The sequence below is a fragment of the Hylobates moloch genome, unplaced genomic scaffold, assembly GCF_009828535.3.
Source record: "Hylobates moloch isolate HMO894 unplaced genomic scaffold, HMol_V3 SCAFFOLD_18, whole genome shotgun sequence".
NCBI classification, from domain to species: domain Eukaryota; kingdom Metazoa; phylum Chordata; class Mammalia; order Primates; family Hylobatidae; genus Hylobates; species Hylobates moloch.
Genome location: NW_026652293.1, coordinates 53,109,228 through 53,134,198, shown reverse-complemented (window position 1 = coordinate 53,134,198; position 24,971 = coordinate 53,109,228). Strand labels below are relative to the sequence as shown.

The 24,971-nt window shown below is 37.2% G+C and overlaps 1 protein-coding gene across 1 annotated transcript in view; it reads left to right on the top strand.

Moving 5' to 3' along the window:
• LOC116457834 (uncharacterized) overlaps positions 1-24,971 on the top strand; it is a 114,957-nt gene that overhangs the window by 77,534 nt on the left and 12,452 nt on the right. Inside the window, exon 2 of the mRNA XM_032137314.2 lies at positions 4,859-5,037. Within this exon, the coding sequence (XP_031993205.1) occupies positions 4,894-5,037 (144 nt within the window). The 5' untranslated portion in view covers positions 4,859-4,893. The remainder of the gene's footprint in view (positions 1-4,858; positions 5,038-24,971) is intronic.

The following is a 24,971-nucleotide window of genomic DNA, read 5'->3' as shown; positions in this document are numbered from 1 at the left end:
GTGTCTGTATTGGGTGAACTTCTGGCCTATGCTGAAGAAAACAACTTAATTGCTAGGGAACTTGGGAATCCTGTGACTACTCATTCAACCTTTTTGTTGTTATTTCTCCTCTCTTATTTCTAAATTAACCATTTGAAAGTGAACAATTCAGTGGTGTTTAGTCCATTCACAGCACTGTGCCACCACCACTGCTATCCAGTTCCAAAACATTTCCATCATTCCTAAACCCTTTACCCTTTAAGCAGGTTCTCCCCTTTTCCCCTCTCCCCAGCTCCTGGCAAAAACCAATCTGCATTCTGTCTCTATGGATTTATCCATTCCAGATCTTTTATGTAAATGGAATCATAGAGAATATGGCCTTTTGTACCTGGTTTCTTTCACTTAGTGGTTTATCTGTGTTGTAGCATGTATTAGTCCTTCATTCCTTTTTATTGCTGAATAATATTCCATACTCATTCCACTTTGGAATAATTCTGATAAAAACTTAATTGCCATTCTCCTGCCTCAGCCTCTCGAGTAGCTGGGACTACAGGCACCCGCCACCATGCCCAGCTAATTTTTTGTATTTTTAGTAGAGACGGAGTTTCATTGTGTTAGCCAGGATGGTCTCTATCTCCTGACCTCGTGATCTGCCCGCCTCGGCCTCCCAAAGTGCTGGAATTACAGGTGTGAGCCACCACGCCTGGCTGGCTTTGTTTTTTTTACACCTTCAGAGGAAAGCAAAGGAGTGACATTTAGGTAATCACCATATAAGAAGAAATTTATATGTCTGTTGAGTCCCTGTTGGTTATTGTAGCAAGGAATAAGGTAGTTTTTAACTTACAATGACTTATGGTTATACAGTTCCACCAGGTAGGACAGTTTTTGACAGTAATTTTGTGTTCAATATGCGGTATCTTTTAAGTTCCCAAACTTATAATTAGCATCTCATACTCATTTCCACGAAATATTCTTTGAATGTATATTCTTCCTGAAGTATTTTTAAAAATATAAAAGTAAATTGTTATGGAAAGTAAATCCCTTATGTTTACTGCTTTGGCAAGGCAGTGACTACAGCTTTCCTACCTCCAATAAATCTCTCTGTGAAGTCAGCAGTTACCAAAGGTTACTATGTGAAGTGCCTTCTGGAAGAAAGTGACAATCTACTTAAATTTTGGATACAAGGAAGAAGAACATGTTTACTTGTTTAGTTCTGGTTTTCATTTTCTCAGATTATTGACTCACGGAATTTCTTTTTTGGGGGATGTGGATTTTTCGAATCCACTCACTTTATTCTCTACTATTTCAATTATTTGATTTTGTTAGACTTTAAGAAGCTTGTGCAAATAGCCATTTTTAAAGGTTCTTCAAAGAAAACTAACATTTGGCTGTTAGAGACCTCTGTGTGGACTGAGGTGGATGGAGCATGAAGCTCTTATTGGAGCTCCATGACAATGCATGGGAGAAGGCAAGGGGAGGTGACCACATTGAACAGGTCATCCAGACTTAGCCTCTGCCAGTGTGAAGTTCTTACTCTTGTGGATGATTGATTGGCCTATTAGAATAATTGAATCTGTTTGCCTAAATTTTCCAGTAAGTGAACTCAACCCACAATGCCTAGTTGGTTTCTATCCATGGGTCATCTATCTGCACAATGTCTTTCTGTCCAAATACTAAAGGCCAGAGAATCCCTTTGGAACTTTGAAGAGTTTGAACTCCATCAGCCACTCCCAGGTGGAGTTGCACAACCTTAGAGGCCCTGTTTGTGGCCCACTATATAGTTTCACAGTGAACATCAGACTTGTTTCAGTTTTGATCAATGGTTTTCTATAAACAGAGCCTGCTTTTGTCCAGCTCCTGCAATGGGACTCTTCAAGTATATATAATAGGTTGTTGCCTTGGAATTTTTCTGTTATTTAAAGTTTCAGTTGAAGCCTCAAAGCTGAGAGCAGTGAGTTCTAAGTATGCACACTCTTTTTTTTTTTTTTTTTTTTTTTGAGACGGAGTCTTGCTCTTTCACCCAGGCCAGAGTGCAGTGGCGCAATCTTGGCTCACTGCAAGCTCCGCCTCCTGGGTTCACGCCATTCTCCTGCTAAGTATGCACACTCTTAACATAAACTTTCAAGATTTACCATGTGATAGCAAAGCTGGTCCTGAGACCCATATCCTACTAGCTAATTCCAGAATATACAATAGAAGGTAGAAGATAGAGATTTAGTTAGAGGAGGCTGTATTTGGAGGTAATTCATAGAAGAAGAGAATGTTAACGTTGCTCCCTCCACCAAGTAAGACAGAAAGGGCCCCAAGAGCAACAGATGGAGTCATGGGTCAGATACTATTGTGGTACAGGAGTGAAGCATGGTGAGAGATCACTCCAGATCACCTGAGGTGGGTTCTGTTAGGCTTGGGGATATTTGAGAATTGAGGAAGTTATACCTGCCTTTGCCTGGAAAATTCTGAAGACAGAAGGCTAGCTAAAGTTGTCTGTGATGATAGGAAAGGAGGGCAGACATAGGCCAATGTAACCAGTACAGATATGATACTTTAATCTCCACTATTAATATTTTCCATATTACTTTATTAGGTCTAGACCAGCATTTCTCAACCTTAGCCCTACTGCCATTTGGGGCTGAATAATTCTTTGTTATGGGAGGTTGTTGATATGGTTTGTCTGTGTTCCCACCCAAATCTCACCTTGAATTGTAATAATCCCCATGTGTCAAGGGCAGGGCCAGATGGAGATAATTGAATCATAAGGGCAGTTTACCCTATACTGTGCTCGTGGTAGGGAATAAGTCTCATGAGATCTGATGGTTTTATAACTGGGAGTTCCCCTGCGCACACTGCCTTGCCTGCAGCCATGTAAGATGTGACTTTGCTCCTCACTCACCTTCTTCCATGATTGTGAGGTCTCTCAGCCATATGAAATGGTGAATCAATTAAGCCTCTTTCCTTTATAAATAACCCAGTCTCAGGTGTGTCTTTATTAGCAATGTGAGAACAGACTAATACAGTTATCCTGTGAATTATAGGGTATTTAGCAGCATCCATGGCCTCTACCCACTAGATACTAGTAGTAATCCCCAGTTGGAAGAACCAAAAATTTATCAAGACATTGCCAAATGTTAGGCATTGGAGGGGCAAACATCACCTTGGTTGAGAACTAGTGGTGTAGACAGTCAACAAAACAAATGAAGTCCTGATTTGTAGTGTTTGCCAATTTTTGTGGTATTAATACCTCTACCTTAGCCTGTCTCAAGCTATCAGTGTGATGCAACTAAGGGAAAAGTTGGAAAGTGAGCTGGACATATTGTTTCCATTATGCCCATAGAATAGATAAAAATAACTTCAAGAGCATAGATGATAGTAAAATGATAATAATTAGGACATGTTGAGTTTTGACAAATATATTTTTGTTTTTGATAAAATTTATTTATTTGAAAGTTTATATACTTTAATTTTTAATGATGCCTGTGTTTAACAACTGGTTTACAAAATTTCTGAGAATTTAACAGTCTGCTCTCATGTGCCAATGTGACTTGCCTGCAGCACACCACATTTATAGCCAAATTAGGAATGTAGAGAGGTAAGAAGATTTCTTCTCCTTACAGCTTATCATATAATGTCAAACTGACCCCAATTTGTAAACTAAATGATTATACATGCCATCTATATTCCAAGCATCAGCCATTCCCCAAGGGAGGCTTTCCTTTGGCATATTTAGAAAATTGAGGGGTTGTCTTAGTTCTTTCTCATGTTCATCCATTGGACAGTTGACTCTCAGCATTCTGTGTTCTTCACAGCCATTTCCAGTGTCACAGTGAGCCACTGGTTGTTTTCTGTTGTTTCACTCCTGGAAGTCTGGATCTCTTGTTTTTGGTGATGTGCCTGCATCCTGAGCAGTAGAGAGATCAGCAAAGGCCACAATTTCATTTCTAAGCCACAGATGTTAGTTTTGCTCCTCTCCCCTGATATATGCTTTTACTTTCTATGTCTTAAGAAATCATGTCCTCTGAAATTTTCTCAATATTAATTTCTCCAGTCCCTTTCCAAGGGAGAAAAACCCAATTCTGTATTTGCTCTTATTTTAGATAACTTTTCCCTCTCCATCAATCCTCCCAGTGCAGTACAGATGATTCACAGAAGAATGTGTACAAACTCTGAGATAGTCATTTTAGAATAACACCAGCAATGGGTAGTATGGGTATACTTTACATCTACAGATAGATAGATGATAGATAGATAGATAGATGATAGATAGATAGATAGATAGATAGATAGATAGATAGATAGATGATAGATAGATAGATAGATAGATAGATAGCAGATGAATATATAGGAACCCATATACGTGAATTATATATATTTATTTATGTATCTTGTATGTTTTACACACACAAACATATGTCCTTTTTGTATAGGCATAGAATACCAATATTCTATAAATGTAGCTACTGTTACAGTGAACAGTAGTTATTTTTGTGAATGTGGCCTGGGGTTGTGGTGGAGGAAGACTCATTTTTTTTTTTTTTTTTTGGTTTAACATTTTTACAAGTTTGTATCTCGTTAGCTAAAACAGGTGCTTATCAGCCTTAATTTCTCCAGTCTTCTTTGAGACCAAACCCAGAAAGTCCTTCAGCCTCCATGATGATTGGTCTAAGTGAATGAGAGTGTTTGCTGTTGATGTGTTCTTTTCTCTTTGATCCTCTTTCTCTAGCATGATTTTACTGGTTCAGTCATCACACTCTCCAATCTGCTCTCAGGATCTTCCTGCTTTATTCTTGGAGAACATTTTGGTAATTGTCCCAGAGAAGCCCTAGTGAGGATTATCGTGTTAAAAGTGACATGCTAATGTCATGCTTGTGTGCATTTCCTTCAGCAAATGAGCCAGCTCCCTTGTGAAACTTTAAGAACATGGTACTCAGAGGAGTAAGGCTCATGAAGTGGAGGGATGAGAAGACTTTCGGGACAGATCATGTGGAGGCTGTCATTCTCCTCGTGACATTGCTGTGGGAGAAGAAGGAGGCATTCCATGTTGGCATCAATGAAGAACTTCAGGTTACTAAAATTTAACCTTATCTTCTCTTGGGTTAGGTGTATAAGGGTGTGTGTACGTAAATGTTTAAAAATATAAAGTTTATTTAGAGTTTGTTTAAACACAGAAAAAATGAGTAAAGAAAATTGAGCTCCTTTGCAGCAGAAAAATACAAAGTTGTCAGTGAGAGAGACTGGTTATTCCATCTAGATTTTCCTAGCTTTAAATATAATGAAAGAAAAACAGACCAACTAATACTACGTTTATTTGAATAGGTGAGCTCAGTGATCAGATGTCAGCTCTCAAAAGTTATCATTCAGCCTAGAAACCCAATTTAATTATTTGCAATTTATTCTCCTGCTATGTTTTGGAAAAAGATGACTATATCAGTTTTACTTGTAGCCTCCTTTGAAAATGTGAGTTTTCCTTCGTTGGTGATTCAAGAGTCCCTTTCCGCTATTGTTAATGTCTTTTTTGAGATTTTTAAAGAAAATTTTATTTCAATAGCTTTTGGGTACAAGTAGTTTTTTGTTAGGTGGATGAATTGAGTTTTTTTTAAATATAGATAAGCAAAATGTCAAAGACATGATTAAAAATAATTAGAAATTACAAGAGTTTAAAAAATATTTTTCTCAATCTTAATTTAAACCCAACTTTGAAGACTGAGTTGACGTTTTGGAAAAAACCTAAATCCTTTGAGAAAAATAAACCTATAAAGTATTTTAATGTGAATAATATAAAGTAAAACAGAAAAAAATGGATCTCTAAAATAATATTAGTTTCTATGTTAGTTTTTCTTTAACATCAACCTCTTTTTTGACTGTTTTATTGAAAACTCTACAGACAGTAGCTTATTTTTCCACCGACCTAAGCACCTGAGACTTTTGGCTGATGGCTATAAGACCAGTAAAACTGCCTATAAAATGTAACTTTATAACATAACTTAAACCATGTTTATAGAATGTATTCCAACATTTACTTTTTTCCAAAAGCAAACAACTCAGTGTGTATTCATTATATTACAATGGAAAACAACATTCGTGTTTTTGAACAATGATAACACTTGCTCTGTAGTTATATTGTTTACAGTGTTTTGTAGTACCAACGGATAAGTCTGAAAGGAGGGAACGCTGATCTCACTTAGTGTAAAATTTTTCTGAGCCTAACACGAAGGAAATAGAGTAATATTTTATTTGAACATGTTTTATTAGCTTGATTTTCAAGTGCTATGGTAAAATCATGTTTCTGACTCCATACAGCCCAAGACAATATGGTCAGGCAGTGCAACTGGTATCATCTCATAACCATGTTCCACTTCAGGGTCTTTGCCTGTAGTAGTATTCCTTTCTATCCATTTGGTTTGCTCTTTAACCTCTTTTAATTCTTTCCTCAATATCACCTTCTCAGATACCAATGATCGTTCTGTATAAAATCATACTCTTGTCATCCAGCACCTTTCATCTCTGTTATCCTAAGTATTGTTCTCTGACATATTATGTAATACAATTGTTTATTATGTTATGTATTTTGTCTCTCTTGTCACAGAATATTTATCATAAAATTCATGATACAGAGAATTTTGTCTTTTAATTTTTTTTCTTTTCCTTCATTGCTGTATCCCCACTGCCCATACGGTGCTGATTACATAGTAGGAACTAACTATTATTGTCTAAATGAATAAACGAATGAATGGATGTAGGTTACCTTCTCCACATATTTGATGTATTCAGTAGTTAATTTCCCAGAAGTTTTTAAAAAGAAATTCTAGCATTGCATAAAAATAATAGACCTATTGTACCCAACATTGAAACTGAGGGCAATGAACATTGTGATCATTTTGAGAAAAATCCCAAAGAAATGGAGCCAGTGATAGAACAAGCAAATTTGCTGAAGATCACAGGATTTTTAACCAGAAAAAAAAAATGTAGTGTTACTCTGCCAAGTATGAAAGAACTAGAGTTGTAAGCATTTGACTCATCTAGCAAAAGGAAATTGATGTAGATATTTTAAAAAAAATGATTTGATAGAGATGTGACTTGTTGCTTATCTATCAATATTGCTCAGCAGGGTATCTCAACTCTTGGCATTTCCATGTCAGGCACTGAAATGTGTTTTGGGCACTGATCTCCTTCCCGTGCAATGGAAACCAGGTGGAACGCACAACAGCCTCCCACAGTGAATTTGTAATTAGTCAGGGACTTGGAGGAGAAAATAGTATGTGGGCCAAGAAAAGGAGGAAAACAGAGACCATGCTTGCCCTTCTGTTTTCTTCCTCTGCACCTCTTCTGTCCTCTACCAAGCTCTACTCCTTCTAGGGCTCCTCTTCTTATTTGAGTCTAAAAGTGGGGTAAAGATTCTATCTTTGTAGTTTAAAAGGGAGTGTGGTTTTTTTCCTTTACTGAAGACAGCTAGTTGTTGAGGAAGAAAAGCTGAAATAGGTATTAGGAAAAAAATATTACTAATGGTAAGAAGAAATAAACAGTGGAAAAGATGGCTAAAGCAGGCGGGAGAGGGGAGTTGACTTTTGGAGATAATCACATCCAACCTGCTGACCCTGAACCACTGGGTTACCTAAGTTGGTCTCCTCATATTAGAGTCTTAAATTAATATCTGGAATATATTCACTAGTATGTGCCAAAATGTTACACACATTGCAAAACTGTATTGCAATTCCCTCCAACAATTTCTCTACAAGAATAAAGCTGCATCATTGTAAGTGATGCTTGGTATATCCAATGAGTATTTTGTTTACATTTGACCAATATCAGTAACCAAAGATATAATAAAACACATGTAAAAGAGAAATATGTACTAGTTTTTACTGGATGATAGGACATGAAATATGCATTTTCTTCTGAAGTATATTCATTCTTTTTTGTCAGGTTTTGGCTGTCCACATACTTACACATCTTCTACCTTCCTTCCCTCATGCATCTTTAACTCCACCATCTCCTGTAGAAAAAGACATTAATATGAAAACAATGAGTCTAATTCAATTCTAAGGATTTCATTCTTAGAATCTGAGATTCTAATGAATCTAATTTACCGTAAGCTTAAAATGTATTGTTGGTTTCTCTAATAATGAAAGAGCTGGGGGCTATTATACACCATGAGAGAGTACAGTACAAGTCTTCCCACTACATGTAGTTCTCCCTCTCTGTCATAAACTGCCCAATTGTAGAAGATCTGTATGAGGCAATTTTACATATCTTACCTCTTCTACATTTATAAAGCTGGTTTTGGTTATTCTCTTTTATAATGTAGAAAATCAATTTAGAGACACTAATTTTCCCAGAGTTACACAGTTTATGCCTGACAGAGATGGAATTCAAACTGAAATCTGTCTGACTTCAAAGTCAACGTTCATTCAGAAAAGAGAGCTTCTGTGTGACATGGATCTCAGAGAAGCAAGAGTATGTTAGCCTTGGTGGGTAATGGCAAGAGAAAAAAACTTCCTGTTGTGTGTTTCTAGAACTTCAAATTTCACCCCTTTCACTGACATGGCGAACCCTGCCAAATGCCACCAGCTCACATGCCATTTCTTCCTTTTTTATGTTTTTACATTTCTATTCTTTCTTTTATTCTGCTTTGTGTAAAAATTACTTACTTGCTTTGATGGCTTTTCCCTCAAGACATGGTGTGTACATTGAGGGCAAAGATTGTTACCTTACACGTTCTCATTTAGTGCAAAGCCTAGTTCTGTGTACATAAGTAAGTGCATAATAAATATTCACAATGAAACAGGAGCTCTGCGTGAGAGGGAGGACCCAGCACTGAGGCACCTCTCAGGTCCTGTGACATCTGTATTAGAATTAAAGATAGAAGGAACCATTTTCTTGGCATTGCAGTTTAGTCTGCTCCAGCCAAACATAGAAAGCTGTCATGTGAATATTTTTGAACCTCAAAAACAATTTTGGTTTAAGTCTGGGTGGGGGAGGAGGAGAATGGTGGCTCTTATTTCTCCCACACCAGTCCACCCATCTCATATTAGAACATGTAATTCCAACAGTGCTGACTGTCATAAAATTTGTGAACAGAGTGTCCTCTGAACACTGTTTGGTACACACATTGCCTCTTTAAGAAGCTTACTTGTAACTTATAATTAAATTAAAGAACCAGCAGCTGCTGAAAAAAAAAATATAGCCTAGAGGCCATGTTTATGAGTTTCTCAGGCAAGAGGTAGTCATGTCAGAACTACTATTGTTATGAGTCTGAATGTTTCCAATGAAATCTTTGCACGAATCATTTGCTTAGTACTAGTCATCCAGTCATGCCCCTTGATTTCAGCCCACTATTTCCTCTTGGAACTGGCAAAAACAACTCTACAAAGGAAAACATTTTATAAGAAAAATCATAGCCTTCTGCTTTTTAAACCATAGATGACCTGGACTCTATGACCAATTCACAGGGGTGCTGCCTCTGGTTCCAATGGCCGGGAAAGAAAGACTACAACAAACATCAAGCCCTGAAAGCAGAAACCCTGGATTCTCTTTTCTTTGTTTCCTTAATAAAGGATTTTAATACAGTGTAGGTAGGAGATAACTGCCCTGGTTTATACAGGACTGCCCTGGTTTTAGCACTGACAGTCTCATGTCATGGGAAACCCCTCATTCTTGCTCAAATTGGGACAGTTGGTCATCCCAGCATTAGGGGCCTTTCCATGCTGTTAACCAAGAGTCAAACATTCTGGGATCAGTTTATGATTTAGAAGGGTTTGAACCATAATATCTAAATCACACATCAGTGGTCAAGTCCCAGTAAATTATACTATAAAGAAGTCATAGAATCTCCAAACAGTGCTTAAATATCTTTTACTCCAGAGCTTCCAATCTGGTGTTCCCAGTGGTAGATGTGAACACATTGTACTACTAATCCAGGTGTGTTGAGGTATTGATCCCCCAGCCCTATTTTGGCTGGGCAGAATCTGGGGTACCTCGAGCCCTCAGTCACTTTTCCCTAGCCATGAGCTACCTTATCTATCTCTTTAGACCAGTGAGCACTACTAAATAATATCATTTTCCATATGTGCCATAATAAGAAAAAAATTTGGAAAGTAGTGCTCAGATCTAAGACACTAATTTTATAGGCAAAACCTAACTTCATTTCTATTAAATACAGGCTGTATGAAGCTGAGGCAAAACTGTGTTCAATTTATCTTGTGTTCAACTGTCTCCAAGGTGATTTAGATCACTGCCTGGGAAAGCTAATGTATTACAGCATGAGTGGTAAATGACAAAACTCAGCAAGCTGAATTTGCATTGAAGGCATGTGGCTGGCTAAACGAGGAGAAGAAAATAGACATTTATCTGAATAATATCGATAGAAATTCCCATGTTGCTTCACTTATCTATGTTTTTAGTAAACACATACCATTTAAATCTCAATTACCTTTGAGTTTGAGTTAACCTGATGTTTCATTTCTACTCTTAACTTTGACTTTGGACATATGCAAAGTTATAATTTAAAAAATCAAGATATCCAGAAAGTAAAGGCAGCTAAGTAAGAATTATAGACTTAAAATCCAAGTTTCCAAGATAAACAAGCATTTACACCTCCTCTTAATTATTCCATAAAGATTTACTCAAGTTCAAAATGGAGAAAAGACACAGAATGAAAGGCAATATGCAAATAAAAGTCTACAGGCTTGAAGGTATTAGAGTTCTAAATTCCCATTCCCCTTGCTAGTCTTCATAGGCAGTGAGTAGAGAAGGGACTGATTCTGTGTTTACAGCTGGGCCTTTACAGATCCGAACTTTACATTGTGCCAAATTTGAAGCCTGCCCAACTTCTGGCTCTTCGATTGCTTAATACATTAGTGGACTTGTTCCAGTTCCCAGTGGTCGGAGTTCCACATCACACAGTCCCTGTCCCATCTGGTGCTAATTGGCACCCTTGTTGGTAGTTTCCAAAAGCAGAACAGGAAAAATAAAAGGGACTATCTTTCTATCCTTAGAAGTTAGAAGCTTAGTACAGGCAGTCCTCAATTTAAAATGAGCTGTGTACTAAAATATTGTATGTAAATCAGCTGTTTAGAACCCAGAACAAATTTTTCCAATGAAACAAAGTCATGTTTGATGGTTACTTCCCCAGGTCAGCCCAGTTCACAAAAGCCTGTTGGACCCATAATGTACCCAATAAATAGTTTCCATCTTAATAGCATAGAACCATCATCAGTGAACCAAGAAGTAGGAAGAGGTGGTGAAAGCATCACTACCTTTGGTAGTAGAAGGCCAGGCTGGCTCCTCACTAGTTGAGTGATTTTAGAAAATTCTCAGAACTCTTTTTAGTTCTGAGTTTCTTTAACTGAATGGAGAAGGGCAGATTATAAAAGTTGCTTTTTGTCTTCACTGGGTTATTGTTGCAAGCCTCAGATAAGACAATGCCTATGAAATATCTTAAAAAACTACTTTCACCTTCTACTGAAAGAACAAAATCACAGATCCTCCCTGTTTCCTTCCTAAACCTTGTCAGCAAGAGGATCAGGGACTACTCACAATCCAAATTCCAGGTTGTGGTTCCCATTTTGGGAAAGTGGTTGGGAGGTTAGGAGGCAATGAAGTAGTAAGAACAGAGACTACTGAGGGGTGGGATTAAGGAATGGCTCCTTTAGGATGGGAAGACCTTTTATTCCATATAAACCCTCAAAGACGATTTCTTGGTACAGGCCGCTCTTTGTTATCTTTTTATTTTCTTCCTAGGACTCCAGGGATTGGCCTGTTGTTTACACTGTCAACACTTCTTACTTCTGAACAGCACATCTTCCTTCCTAGTGTTATTGAAGACTCAACATCCTTTCTGAGGTTTCATAGTGAATTTGATTACCTGATTATAACAGCAGGGATATAGAAAGTCAAAAATCTCACCCCTCTATGTACGTGTGTGTATGTGTGTGTGTGTGTGTGTGTGTATATATATATATATATATATAAACATAGATGAAAAACAAGACCATACATACATGTTAACTGTACACTTTTGTAAGCTAAGGACAATCATGTTTTATTTACACCTGAAAGACGGAGCAGACTTGGGGAATTTAATCTCAGAATTCCTCTGGTGCTGGAGCTATGGAGAGAAGAATAGGCTTAAACCTCTGCATGAGGACTGGTGACAGAATAACGAGGTGTCACAGAGGCTGGAAAGCCTGGGGAACAAGGCATACTTCTGGAAGAAATGGGAAGGCGAGGTAGCCTGGGATGAGATGATTGCTCTTCCCTGCCCTCCTCACCTTTCTCCCCCTCCCACAAGGAAGGAACTACTGTCCACACCATTATGGCAGCATTTACTCCAACTGCAGCACTTCACTGACTTCTGACCACTTTCTGTTCTGTCTTCATCTTAGTGATCCTCCTTCTGAGCTTCCCCTTGTCTTATCCTGCAAGCTCCTCCCACCACCCTGTAGCCTCTTCCATGGTAATACCGAACAATCTTGTCTTTTCTTCTTTCTCCCTCTACATTCTTTTCAACTACCAATAACCCCTCCCTCCTTTCGCCTTGCCTCATCCTCAGGCTTTTCCTATTAGCCTTCTGCCAGTTCATTTTGAGTTAACATTCATTACTCTATTACAAACATGATGATGGTTAAAACATAATTGCCAGCATCAGGGAGCTGACACATTTGTAGATGCCATCAGCATGATACAAAGCAGGGAATGGAGAAGTGGAGTCTAAGGACACAGAGAAGGGAAACACAAATCCAAAAAGTGTGGATTTTCAGATGGGGTGGGAAGAATCAAGGAGAACATCATGGAGGTGGTGGCATCTAGGCTGGGCCTCAAAGGCTATATGACAGTTCAGAGGAGACAACCTTTTAAGTAAAAGGAAGACACCTTAAGAAAATTTCTAACTTGATTATTACATGTGAAAAAAGACCAGAGACCTAGTAAGCCACTGCCAATTCCCAGGAATATGTCCATTATATTTTCACAGGATAAGTGAAAGCGAATCTTTTACGTTTCCCTTGTGGGGACTTCAGACTTCATGTGGAAAGCTCTGATAATGAGGCAGAGAGGGTTGGAGTAGCAGAGACAGCTGGATCATATAAAGGACATATTCATTTTTCTTTTCTCCTTCAATATACAGACACAGGCCCCTAGGAGAAACCCACTGAAGTGGAACTCTTGAGGAAAAATAGCAAATCAAGGGTGTACTCCAGCAACCGAAGCAGCCCTGCAGTCAAGGATACTGGCTCATGCTAATAAATTCTCTGCTAACAACCCCCAGCGGCAAGGTTGCAATCATATGGTTCCATTTAATGAAAATATAAACAGAGGCCATCCCATTCTAATTTGGAAGAAGAGAATAGTTAGAATCTAGGGTTCTCAGGGCAATGACTCAGACTTCTGAGCCATTAACTCAAGAGAGAGCCTGTGTTAACATGTACACATCGGGTTGTCTGTTTTGACTTGACTGGTCAAGGAAACAGGCAGGTTAGGTTAAAAAAAGAAAACAACATGTAGGACAGTCAAGAAACAGTCAAACGAATTGTTTGACAGATGATTATTATTTCCGTTTCGGGCTGTCACTTATGTCAAGTAAATCACACCAGTTAAAACAGATGAACTTCACGTTCAGTGTCCTCTGAATGGAGTTCTACCCATCCATCTCATTCAAGTAGACACTCCAGGCTTCTCATGTGGCTCTTTCTCCTCTACTTACTTCCTCTTCTATTTTCGTTCCTCATTCTGGTTCTTGTTTTTGCTTGCGCGCCTCCGTTCTTCACTGCCCCCCCCAATGTTTTCTTCATCCATTCCTCAGAGAAAACAAAACGTTGTGCAAACTTTTTCTGTTCTGAATCTAATTCTAATGGTGTTTCTAATTTTTAAGGCATTATTCCAGAAATCAGTCCTGGCATTTACATTTCCAAATTAATAGAAATGTATATATAAACACATTCACATTCCAGGAAAGAGCATCTCAACCATTCTTACACAAATTCACCACTTTGTTTTTATTTGTATAGAATGGCTGAAGATAAGTTATTTGCTAACACTTTCTGGAATCAAATGGTCAGGCTTATTATTTCTCCTTAGGTCTCCCTGATTCCTTATAGTGTCATGCAAAGATCCCTGGGCTGAAAGTCAGAAGATTTCTGTTCTTCTTCCTGTTCCACCACCAGTCAGTGCTTGGCTTGCTTTCTTCTGAGTCTCACGCTCATATTTGAACATCAGAGGGCTGGTCTACTTGATTTCTATCATTGTAACATCTTAGTATTGTGATTCTCTAAGGCTCCTTATAGAATAGATAATCAACATGGGGCATTAAGACACTATTTCTGTACACATGCCTAATGTTATTTTTGGCTTTGTTATAAACCTAATATTGAACACCAAAGCCAAAGGCTGTCTTTCTTATACTTGCATTGAGAAATGACTAATTTTATAGCCCAGATTTCTCAAGATCTCTCCTTCCTGCAGATATTGTGGGGCATGCTAACATTAAAGACTCAAATGTCACTATCATATGTCCTCTTACGCTGACACAGGTCCCCTCAACCCCGGGAAGTTTTTACCCTACAGACGGGTTTTCTCTACATTCTCATATGGCCACAGATAAGTTGGATCTTATGTTGTGGGACACAGCTGTTTTTAAGCTGGGGTTGTTGCTGCTCTACTGGGCATGGCTGGTACATTTCTGCTATTCCAGGCTTGACAGTTGACTGGTTCAGCAGTCTCTCCCTGGCTGCTGCTAATGCTGTGCTGGGTTTAAAAGCCTGCTCCAGATGCTGCCTCTATGCCATTGTCAGGTACCTTGTCTCTGTGATTGATCCATAAGGCATGGCATTTTCTCCTGACTGACCACCCTCAGGCAGTTGGCAAGGCATGGCAGACACAGTGCCAGCTCTGCCAGGCACCGTGCTGTGACTTCAGGGCACCAAAGCTGTGTGATGATGTATACCCTATGGAAAAGTGGTCAGGGGAGACTTTTTCTTTCTGTTAAGTTCTGCTAGAGGGAATTCCAATGCAGAGTTGCTTATGTCACAAAGTAAAACCACTTCAGCATTTACTTCGAACTCTCTGCTTCCCATCATACTCAGACTAAGCTGAACTGGAGTTAAGGGAGGGATGAATCTCAGACTTGCTGTGTTCAGAATTATCTTCCTCATCCCATGACATAGACTTTTTTACTGAGTCAACCTAATCTTTCCTGGATCGTTCGTCTGTCAGGACCAGTCCTCTTCCAGAAACTTTCTCAGTCTTTATGCAGACAAGATTCTGGGGGCTGACACTGCTTTTTTTGCCAGATGTCCCTAGACACATCTGAATCTCTTTTAGTCTCAAGCTGGAGCCTTTATCACCATTGCACAAAAAGCTGGGTATAGTTCAAATTCCTGACTGTATGTTCTGATTCCCCTGGGCATTTACACTCTGCCGTCCCACACAGTTCCTCCTCCTGCGTGAGGGTCCTATTGCAATTCATCAGCGTGCTTTTTTTTTTTTTTTTTTCTTTTGGAGACGGAGTCTTGCTCTGTTCCCCAGGCTGGAGTGCAGTGGCGCCATCTCAGCTGAATGCAACCTCTGCCTCCTGGGTTCAAGAGATTCTCCTGCCTCAGCCTCCCAAGTAGCTGGGATTACAGGCACGTGCCACCAGGCCTGGCTAATTTTTTGTATTTTTGATAGAGACAGGGTTTCACTGTGTCAGCCAGGATGACCTCGATCTTCTGACCTCGTGATCCTCCCACCTCAGCCTCCCAAAGTGCTGGAATTACAGGCGTGAGCCACTGCTCCCGGCCTTCAGCGTGCTTTTTTTTATGGTTTGCTATATTTACATCTGTTTTCTCCTTCTGAATGGTAAGCTTCTTAAAGATAGAATTTGTTTTCTTCTTTATGTCCTCTGTTGTGTCTTGCATAGTGTTATTCACATATTAAGATTTTGATTGGGACAGAGATATACAAGAATATCACTGGTGCTTTTGAAGCAATAAATTAATTTTAAATTTAAAAAATCAGAATTCCAAAATGATAGAAAGAAAAATGTACCTCCTGGGGCCACAGTAATTCAATGACCCCAGGACAGTGGGACGTGTCCTCTGCCAGATGCCCAGGTAGCCAGATCCGATAGTGTTATTCTAAGTACAGAAAGAAGTTGGCTTTTTAAAGTACTTTTTTAATTACGGAAAGAAGTTCAGCTTTGAATGCCTGGGCTGTGTTTGGTTATTTAATATATAGAATAACTCCCTAGGAAAAAAATCCTGGGGATATAAGTATGAAACAGTGAGAAGATAGTAATTATGCAGAACTTTGAAGGAACTGCAACATTTGGGTTAACTTAATGTTGTGGTTAATTGCAGGTTAGTCAGAAAATCGTTATTTCAACACTTTTTGAATAATCCTTATAAAACGCCCTTAGCAAATTCCCATGTTGCAAGCATAGCTATATCTTTCTTTGTTGTCTGAGGATTTTTAGAGCCTTCATGTCAATATTGCAAACACAAATTTTCATTTAAGTGTTAGAGGGCAAGATGGTGCAGGAAATTGGTCTTTGCCTGAATTAACCATTTTAAATTCCCTAGACATTGGTTTAGTTGGGTTTTTGATCTCAGGTTGATTTTTTTATAATTGGCTCTTCTTTACTGTCCCACTCTTAAAATTAAATTTGTAACATTTTATGATTGAAAACTATGCATATAGAAAAATTTGGAAAACTATAGGAAAATATCACCCCAAGTTATTTCCTTCACTCAGACAAAACCACTTTTAACATATTTAGTTTTTTGGTTTTTGTTCCCATGCTTTCAATTTTTTTCCTTAAATACTATCATTTTAAACTAGTTTGTATGAGTTTAAGCAACAATGTACAGGCTAAAGTAATGTCAGTAAGTGACAAGAACACCGAAGCTTCACAGAAGTGTGAAAAATGTAGAGTTAAAAAAAAAAAAGTCTTTCTCTGCACACATCCTCAGCTTCCATGGCTTGAAATAATAACATTTTTAACAGATTCTATTTCCATTTTTGGTAGTTTAAGATGTAAACTTTACAGCATTTATGTAGGACTTCAGTTAATAATGGTAGGTTGAATATATCTGTTTAGTTCTAATTTCTCTAGAGACCTTCTAAAATGACTGTAAAAGAGATTGAATGTGAATGTCAAGGTTACAATAAATTCTCAAGATCAAACAAAATGATAGCAACCAAAGTTTAGAATGTGGAATTAGTGGTTTCAACTTGTTTTATACTAAATCTTAGTATCTTTGAGACTAGCCAAGATACCAAGATTTAGTATAATACAAGTTGAAACCACTAATTCCACCTTCTATATTCTGTCCTGTATACAATATATACTCCTTAAATTGCACTCTGTTTGCAAACTAACTAGTTAGCCTGAGGTAAATATCATGAATTCTGGTAGAAGACACAAGTTTCTCGGGTCAGAGACAAAGAACTTTATTACACATGACACAGCAGATAGCTTCATATTTGTGTGATTCTCCTTGCCCCTGAAGTCCCCCTGAGAGATGCAGAACAGTCCAGGGAGATGCTGTCCACTTGAAGGTTACCTTGAGGGATTGAGCTTAGAAAATCCCAATCTTTTATAATAGGTGGCTAGTAAATCTTCCTAACTTTTGCCCTGGTGATAAGCATTCTCTTTATTATCTTGGACAGCAAACAAATCTGTCCATTTCTCCAGAAGAAGACTATCTCTATTTTCCAAGGCTCTTCATTAGACAAATATCCTTGTGCATAAACATGAGATCCATGTAGAATTGTCTAACAACAATGATAAACCTCAATAATAATTATTTTAAAGCAACAGGATTCCAATGTTAAGAAGAGTAAACGTGTAGTTTGACTGTGTACTGTGCAAAAAAAAAAAAAAAATTCAGGACTCTGCTTCAAGATAGCAGATTTATGTTACCCTTTTGTTCTTCTCAAGTAGCCAATAAAAAATATTACACATATATACATATATATACACATATGTACATAGACACACATATATAAAATCTGTATATTGTTTTATTCCTCATATATACTTTTACATATATAAAATATGCATTATATATATGCATATATATACTTGTGTGTGTTCACACAGACACACACAAATATATACTAGTATGTATATAAGAACAGACACAAAAAGCAAAGCAAGTAAGATAGATAAGGAGGTTAGAGACCGGCAGGTAATAAACATACCTATGAAAGCACATTAAGTAGAGCATGTTGAGGGAAGACAGTGCATGAGAGCCACTGCTCAGAACATGCTACAAGGGAGCTTCAGAGAAATGGCCGTACATATGTTTGAGAGATCAAACTGTTAGAAATGAGGAAAACACAAGAGGATTCCCTAAACGAATGTTCATAAGGAATAGTTGCTCCCAATCTCCCCTACCTGGCACAGGCAGTGAGGCTGCCATTGCTAAGGAAATTGAATGAGGTATTTGAAATATGCCTAGTGTAGATGTTGGCACCACAGGTTTAAGTCCTTCTCATTACATTCTTACAGAAGAAAGGGCAACAGTCTGAGAGCTTTGCCTTCTTCACTGAAGCAGAGGAAAGCTGACCAGCTGACATGTTCTGCTCTGTCTCTTGCTGGCAGCCAGGAATATTCTCATCCAAAAGAGAGACTGAAGGCAAAAGAGACATAGCAGCAGAGGAGATCCTTATTAGCCAAGCAGTTATTTCTTAAATATAAATAAACAAGTAAGGATTACTAGGTATATAAAAAAGTGGCATGAAAGAGATTTTAAAAAAAATACATAAAAATTATAGAGGAAAAATCAGAAAAAAGCAACATAAGAATAATATAACTTGAGTAATTTGAGGTTTCATTGCATTCACAAAACAAGAGCAAGATGTTCTAAAAAAAAAAAAAATCAAAGGATGAGAAAGAGCTTTCAAAGAGAAGTGATAGGGTCCCAAAGTTAAAAACAAAAGCTAAAAGTTCATGGAAAATAAAGCTAAGGAAATCACCCAGTAAATAAGCAAAAGAGACAGAAAAAGATTCACAGATGAAGTGATTAGAAATGTAGACAATTTTTAAACTGCCAAAAAAAGCCACTAGGAATAATGAGTGAAGCTTGCCAGAACACTGACTGCAAGGTCATATACAAAATCCAATCCAAGTATTTCTATGCACTAGAGGTAAATAAATGGAAACAAAAAGAAATTTAAATTACCACTTACAATAGCTGTACAATTATCAAATATCTAGAAAGAAACTTAATACAAATTTTGCAAGACTTAAAAATACACAATATTGCTAAAAGAAAATCAATGTGTCTAAAGTAATTGGAGATTAATAGAAAAATATTGCCATATTTATGGATTAGGAATTCAGTTTTATTAAGATCTCAAGTCTACCCTAACTGAACTGTAGATTCAATGCAATCCTGATCAAATACCAATAAATTTTTCTTTGTGGAAATTGACAAGCTTTTTCTAAAGTGTACATGGAAATATAAAAGTCATAGAAATGCCAAGATAATTTTGAAAAAAAAAAGATGAAATGGCAACACTTAATAAGATTTTAAGATTCACAGTAAAAACAGTAATTAAGGGAGTGTGGTATTGGTGCAAGGCTAGACAAGTAGGTAAATTGAATAGTATAGAGAGTCCAGAAAAAGGCCCACACATATATAGTCAGTGGATTTTCAGCAACACTGGTACTGCAATTTAGTGGAGAAAGTGGCCTTTTCAATCAAAGTGATGCTAGTGACACCTGTCTCACATCATACACAAAAATTAATGTGCAATGGCTTGTAAATCTAAATATAAAAAATTTCTAAAAATAAAGGTTTTAGATGAAAATATAGAAGCATATCTTCATGAATTTGGGGGTAAGCAAATATTTCTTAAATAGGCACTAATCATAAATGAAAAGATTGAGAACATGGAGATATTTATTTATTTATTTATTTTAGAGGGACTCTTGCTCTGTCACCTAGGCTGGAGTGCAATGGCATGATTTTTGTTCACTGAAACCTCTGCCTCCTGGGTTCAAGTGATTTTCCTGCCTCAGCATCCTGAGTAGCTGGGACTTCAGGCATGCCTACCACCATACCTGGCTAATTTTTGTACTTTTAGTAGAGACAGGGTTTCACCATGTTGGCCAGGCTGGTCTCAAACTCCTGACCTCAGGTGATCCACCCATCTCTGCCTCCCAAAGTGCTGGGATAACAGGTGTGTCAGCTCCTACGCCTGGCTTCTTTTATTTAAACAATTCTGTTAATGTAAAAATACCATTAAGAAAAAAGGCAAGCCACAGCATGCAAGAAGACAGTTATAATACATACATCTAAAAATTACTTCTGTCCAGAACATATAGAATCTTCTACAAATCAATGAGAAAATGCATATAATTCAATTTAAAAATGCATAGAAAACTCCTGAGTGAAAATTTTATAAAAGAGGATATCCAAAGGGCCATACACATATAAAAGGTTCAACATCATTACTGTTTAGAAAAATACAAAGCAAATCTATAATGAAGTACCATTTACACCCACTGGAATGGCTAAAATTAAAAAGACTGAAAGACTGACAGTAACTCATATTGGTAAGGCGGTTGAACAACTGGAATTCTCATACAGTATCATAGCAGGAGTGTACATTGGTACAGTTTGGAAAAAAGTTTGACAGTTTCTTATAAAGTTAAACATAGAGACCCAATAATTCCATTTTTAGATAGATACCTAAAAGAAATACGTAATATATTCTTCAAAACTCATATATAAGAATGATCACATTTGCATTTTTCATAATAACTCGAAACTGGAAACATGTCCACCAACAGGAGGTCTAATAATTGTGGAAGATGGAAAATTATACTGCAGTTTAAAAAATAACCAACTACTGATATTTTAAATCACATAGATGAATCTCACAGACATTATGTTAAGTGAAAGAAGCCAGACAAATAAGAGTGTATACTGTATAATTCCATTTATGAAAAGTTCAAGAATAGGCAAAACCAATTGATGATACCTTGAAATATGAGGTTATTGACTTCTGAGATGCTGGAAGCATTCCATATCTTTATCTGGATAGTGGTTATGTGAATGTATAAATGTATATACACTTAAGATTAGCGCATTCCATCGTATGTATGGTTAAATAAAATTTAGACAAAACAAGAGACCAATTCAGGTGGTCCTGTCTTAGTCTGCTTTCTGCTGCTATAACAGAATACTACAGACTGGGTAATTTATAAAGAAAAGAAATTTATTTTGCTTATGGTTCTGGAGACCGGGATGTCCAAGGGCATGGCACTGGCATCTGCTCAGCCATCTGGTGGGGGCCTTATTGTTGTGTCATCCCATGAAGGAAAGTGGAAAGACAAGGGAGCATGGGAGACAGAGGGAAAAAAGGGGTGAACTCCTGAGATAACTAACCTACTACAGCGATAACAGCTTTAATCCACTCTTACCCCATGACCTAATCACCTCTTAAAGGTCCCACCTATTAATGCTGCCACACTGACAATCAAATTACAATATAAATTTTGGAGGAGACATTTTAAACCAAAGCAGGTTCCAAACTCACCTACGTATGACACCTAAAACATGAATGGTGAAAATAGGGGAAGGGGATGGGTTTTTAATGTCACAAGAAACTTCCTAGAATATTCAGATTGAAGGGGTTCACTGACTGTTAAGCAAGATGAATTTAAAATCAGAAATATAAAATATTCTCATTAAATTATAATGTGGCTAGGATCAAGGCATGTTCATAAAGTCTTCTGGACAGGAAAAACAAGCCATATGTAAAGGAATAAGGATCAGATTAATGTCAGACTTCTCATGAACAATTGGATATTACAGGAAAATGAAGCAATGTTCTCTCAAATTTCTGAGCCAACATATCAATCAGGTGTGAGAACAAAATAATTTTTTCTTCTGACAGGCAAAGGAGGGTAATGTTTACCTTTTAATCATGCCTTTTAAGGAAGTTAATTGAAGATACAGTCAAGCAACAGGAGGAAAGAAACAAAAAATGGGAGACATGAGGTTCCGAGGATCATGGCTCCAACACAGGACAGCAGAAAAGGGGAGTTGCAAAATGACTGCTACAAAACAGACTTAAAGAGAAAACATTCCAGTTCCATGTAGGAGGACAAAAGAAAAAAAAAAACATGAAGTAGGTGTCCAAAAAATGAAATGTGTTGGAGAAAGTTGTTATGCAAATAACACACAAATTAAAAGCATAATTGGAAAAATACAATAGAACAGATTCTATTTAACCTTGCTGCAAAAGGACATTTTACTTGGAGTAGTGTAGGGGCCTGCTTTGAGTAATGTTGGACCCACAGGAAAGGAAATATTATGTTAGCACAAAACTTGAGCCGATGGTGAACAATTTTTGCAAACTTCAACTTGTAATATGTACAGAGCAGGAAAGTATTATTTATGGTTGAGGACACAATATGAATGTTCACAATCTTGATAATGCAGAAGACAAAATGCACATGACACGAAGATTGGGTAGAGGAGATGGAAAAGCTAGCTAAAATTCTTCGGAGAAGAAACTTGAGATACTAATCAAAATAGATGGGAAAAGAAATACAAGTATATTATTTAAAGTCACAAAGGTAAACAATAAAATATTTTAAAGTAACAGCATGACTATCAAACTTTGGAATGAGTGAGTTGTAAGGATGGAGAAGTAGAAGTGCATTGGCATGTATAAAGCTGAATTCAAAAAGAAATTAGGTCTAAATTGTTAAAGAGTTAGGACAGCAGTCCAGTGGGAGAGTCCAGTGCAGACTGGGTTAAAAATATTTTCCCCCTGGAGTAAGACCAGTGTTGGTGAGAGTGGCTGTTGCTTTTCTCCATGTAAACTCTTCAGCACTACTTGATTTGTCACCATATACGTGTGTTCTTTTGTTCAAAATTAAAATTAAAATGTAATGTCCATTTGCTATGGGTGCTGCCCCCTATCCCCCAGCATTCATTCTCTGCTTCTTTTCAGTGATAATAACCAATTTTCAACCCTCTGCACACAGTTCCTAAGCTTTGGAAGAAGGAACTTCAGTCGCAGATCCCAAACTGTCTGCTCAATGCTTAGAGAAGGATGGAGCACATGCCCCAGATGAAACCTACACGACATGAGTCAGAGAACTTTGGCCAGGATGTCTGGGGAAAAAGTTTCGTCTTTCTTCTCTGGGAGCTATCTGGAGAGGGTTGTTTTAAAGCTGAATGTGGACAGCGACTCGTGTAGCCCCAGAAGCCTCTGACAGCCGCGTTAGAATCATAACGTCTCAAAATGAAGGTGACATTGCAGGAATCAGGGAATAGGGAGGGAAAAAATATTTAAAGCCGCACCCAAGGCGGGCCCTACCACCTGAATATTTAAGTTACTTGGGCCATTAAGTCGTATTTTTAAAGCCAGTGCAAGTCAGGTTTTTTGTTACTAATAACCAAAAGATTTCTGAAAGACAAAAAAAAAAAAAAAAAAAAAAAAAGAAGAAGAAAGAAACACTTAGAGAATGTTTATGAAACAAACAACCTAAAATATTTCAAAGAATTTTATAGGTTAGAAAACTGTATCACAGATTTCCCTTTAGTCTTCACAGCATTCTTTTGAGGAAGGAAATTGTTATCCAAGTGTTATGAAAGAGAAAACTGAACAGAATGGTTATGTGACCTACTAAAGTCCCTTTGGTTATAAATGACCAGTACTTTTGACTAAGTACAGTGCTCTTACCAGAAGACCACACTGCAGGTGTAGACAAAGGGACAATGGGATAGAATAGACAGCCCAGAAATAAATCCATGCATATGTGGAACTTTAATGAGGGTAGAGGTGGCCTGGCATTTCAGTGGAGAAAAGAGGGATTATTCAATAAAAGGAGCTGGAAAAATTGGTTGTCCATTTGGAAAAAAAGTGAATTTGGATCCCACCCTTACACCATACCCATAAATCAACTCCAGATGGATTAGGGACTTAAATGTCAAAAGCAAATTTTAAATACTTAGTAGAAAACTATAGGTGGATATCTTTCCAATCTTGGGGTAGGGAAGGATTTCTTAAACAGGAGCAAAAAATACAAACCATAAAAGAAAAGATTTATGATTTTTGACTATTAAAATTAAGAAATTCTGTTCATCAGAAGAATTCTTGAAGAAGATGAAAAAGCAAGCTACAACCTGAGAAAAAATTTGGAACATATAATTGAGAAAGGTTTAGTATCAAGCATATGTAAAGACTCATAAAATAATAAGGAAAGGCCAAACCACTTGATAGACCAAAAAAAAAAAAAAATCAACAATAAACATTTTACAGAGGAGAAACAGAAGGAGAAACACATACAGCTAAAAATATATGCAAGGATCTTGAGTCTTATAGCAATATTGATGAGCAAATCAATATATAGAATAGCAAATCAATATTATCAAAGAGATAATGGATATCTATAGTCAATTTATTGGCAATAATTAAGAATTTAAACTACAGCAAAATTGAAAAGCATATGGATCAACCAGATTTCTTATATAGTGCTGGTATAAATTGGTTAACCACTTGACATTATCTTTTAAAGTTTAATATTCACACACCTTATGACCCCACAATTTTCTAGGTGTATATACTAAAGGAAATTATTACATTTGTGCACCCAGATAAACATATAAAAGTGTTCAAAAAAGTAGTGTTTATAATAACAAGAGCAGATAGCAAATGCCTATCCAGAGGGAAACAAATTGTAGTATATCTGGAATAACTTATTACAATGAAAATAAATGAACTACAGGTATATGTGATAATATGATGCTTAGTGATAGCAGGTTCTCAGATGATCACAGCATGATAGTCTTAATAAGCAATAACATTTTTGAGCAAACATATATTTGCTAAAATTATCTTTTAAAAAATGCAAGAAAATAATATAAACACAAAATTCAGCATGTCAGAGTTATGCAGCAGGGTAACGGGGTGGGGAGGATTCAATAGATAGGTGCAAACAATGCTCATGTTCAAATTCTTGTGTTGGGTAGTTGACTTTTATCACTAAAAAAGTA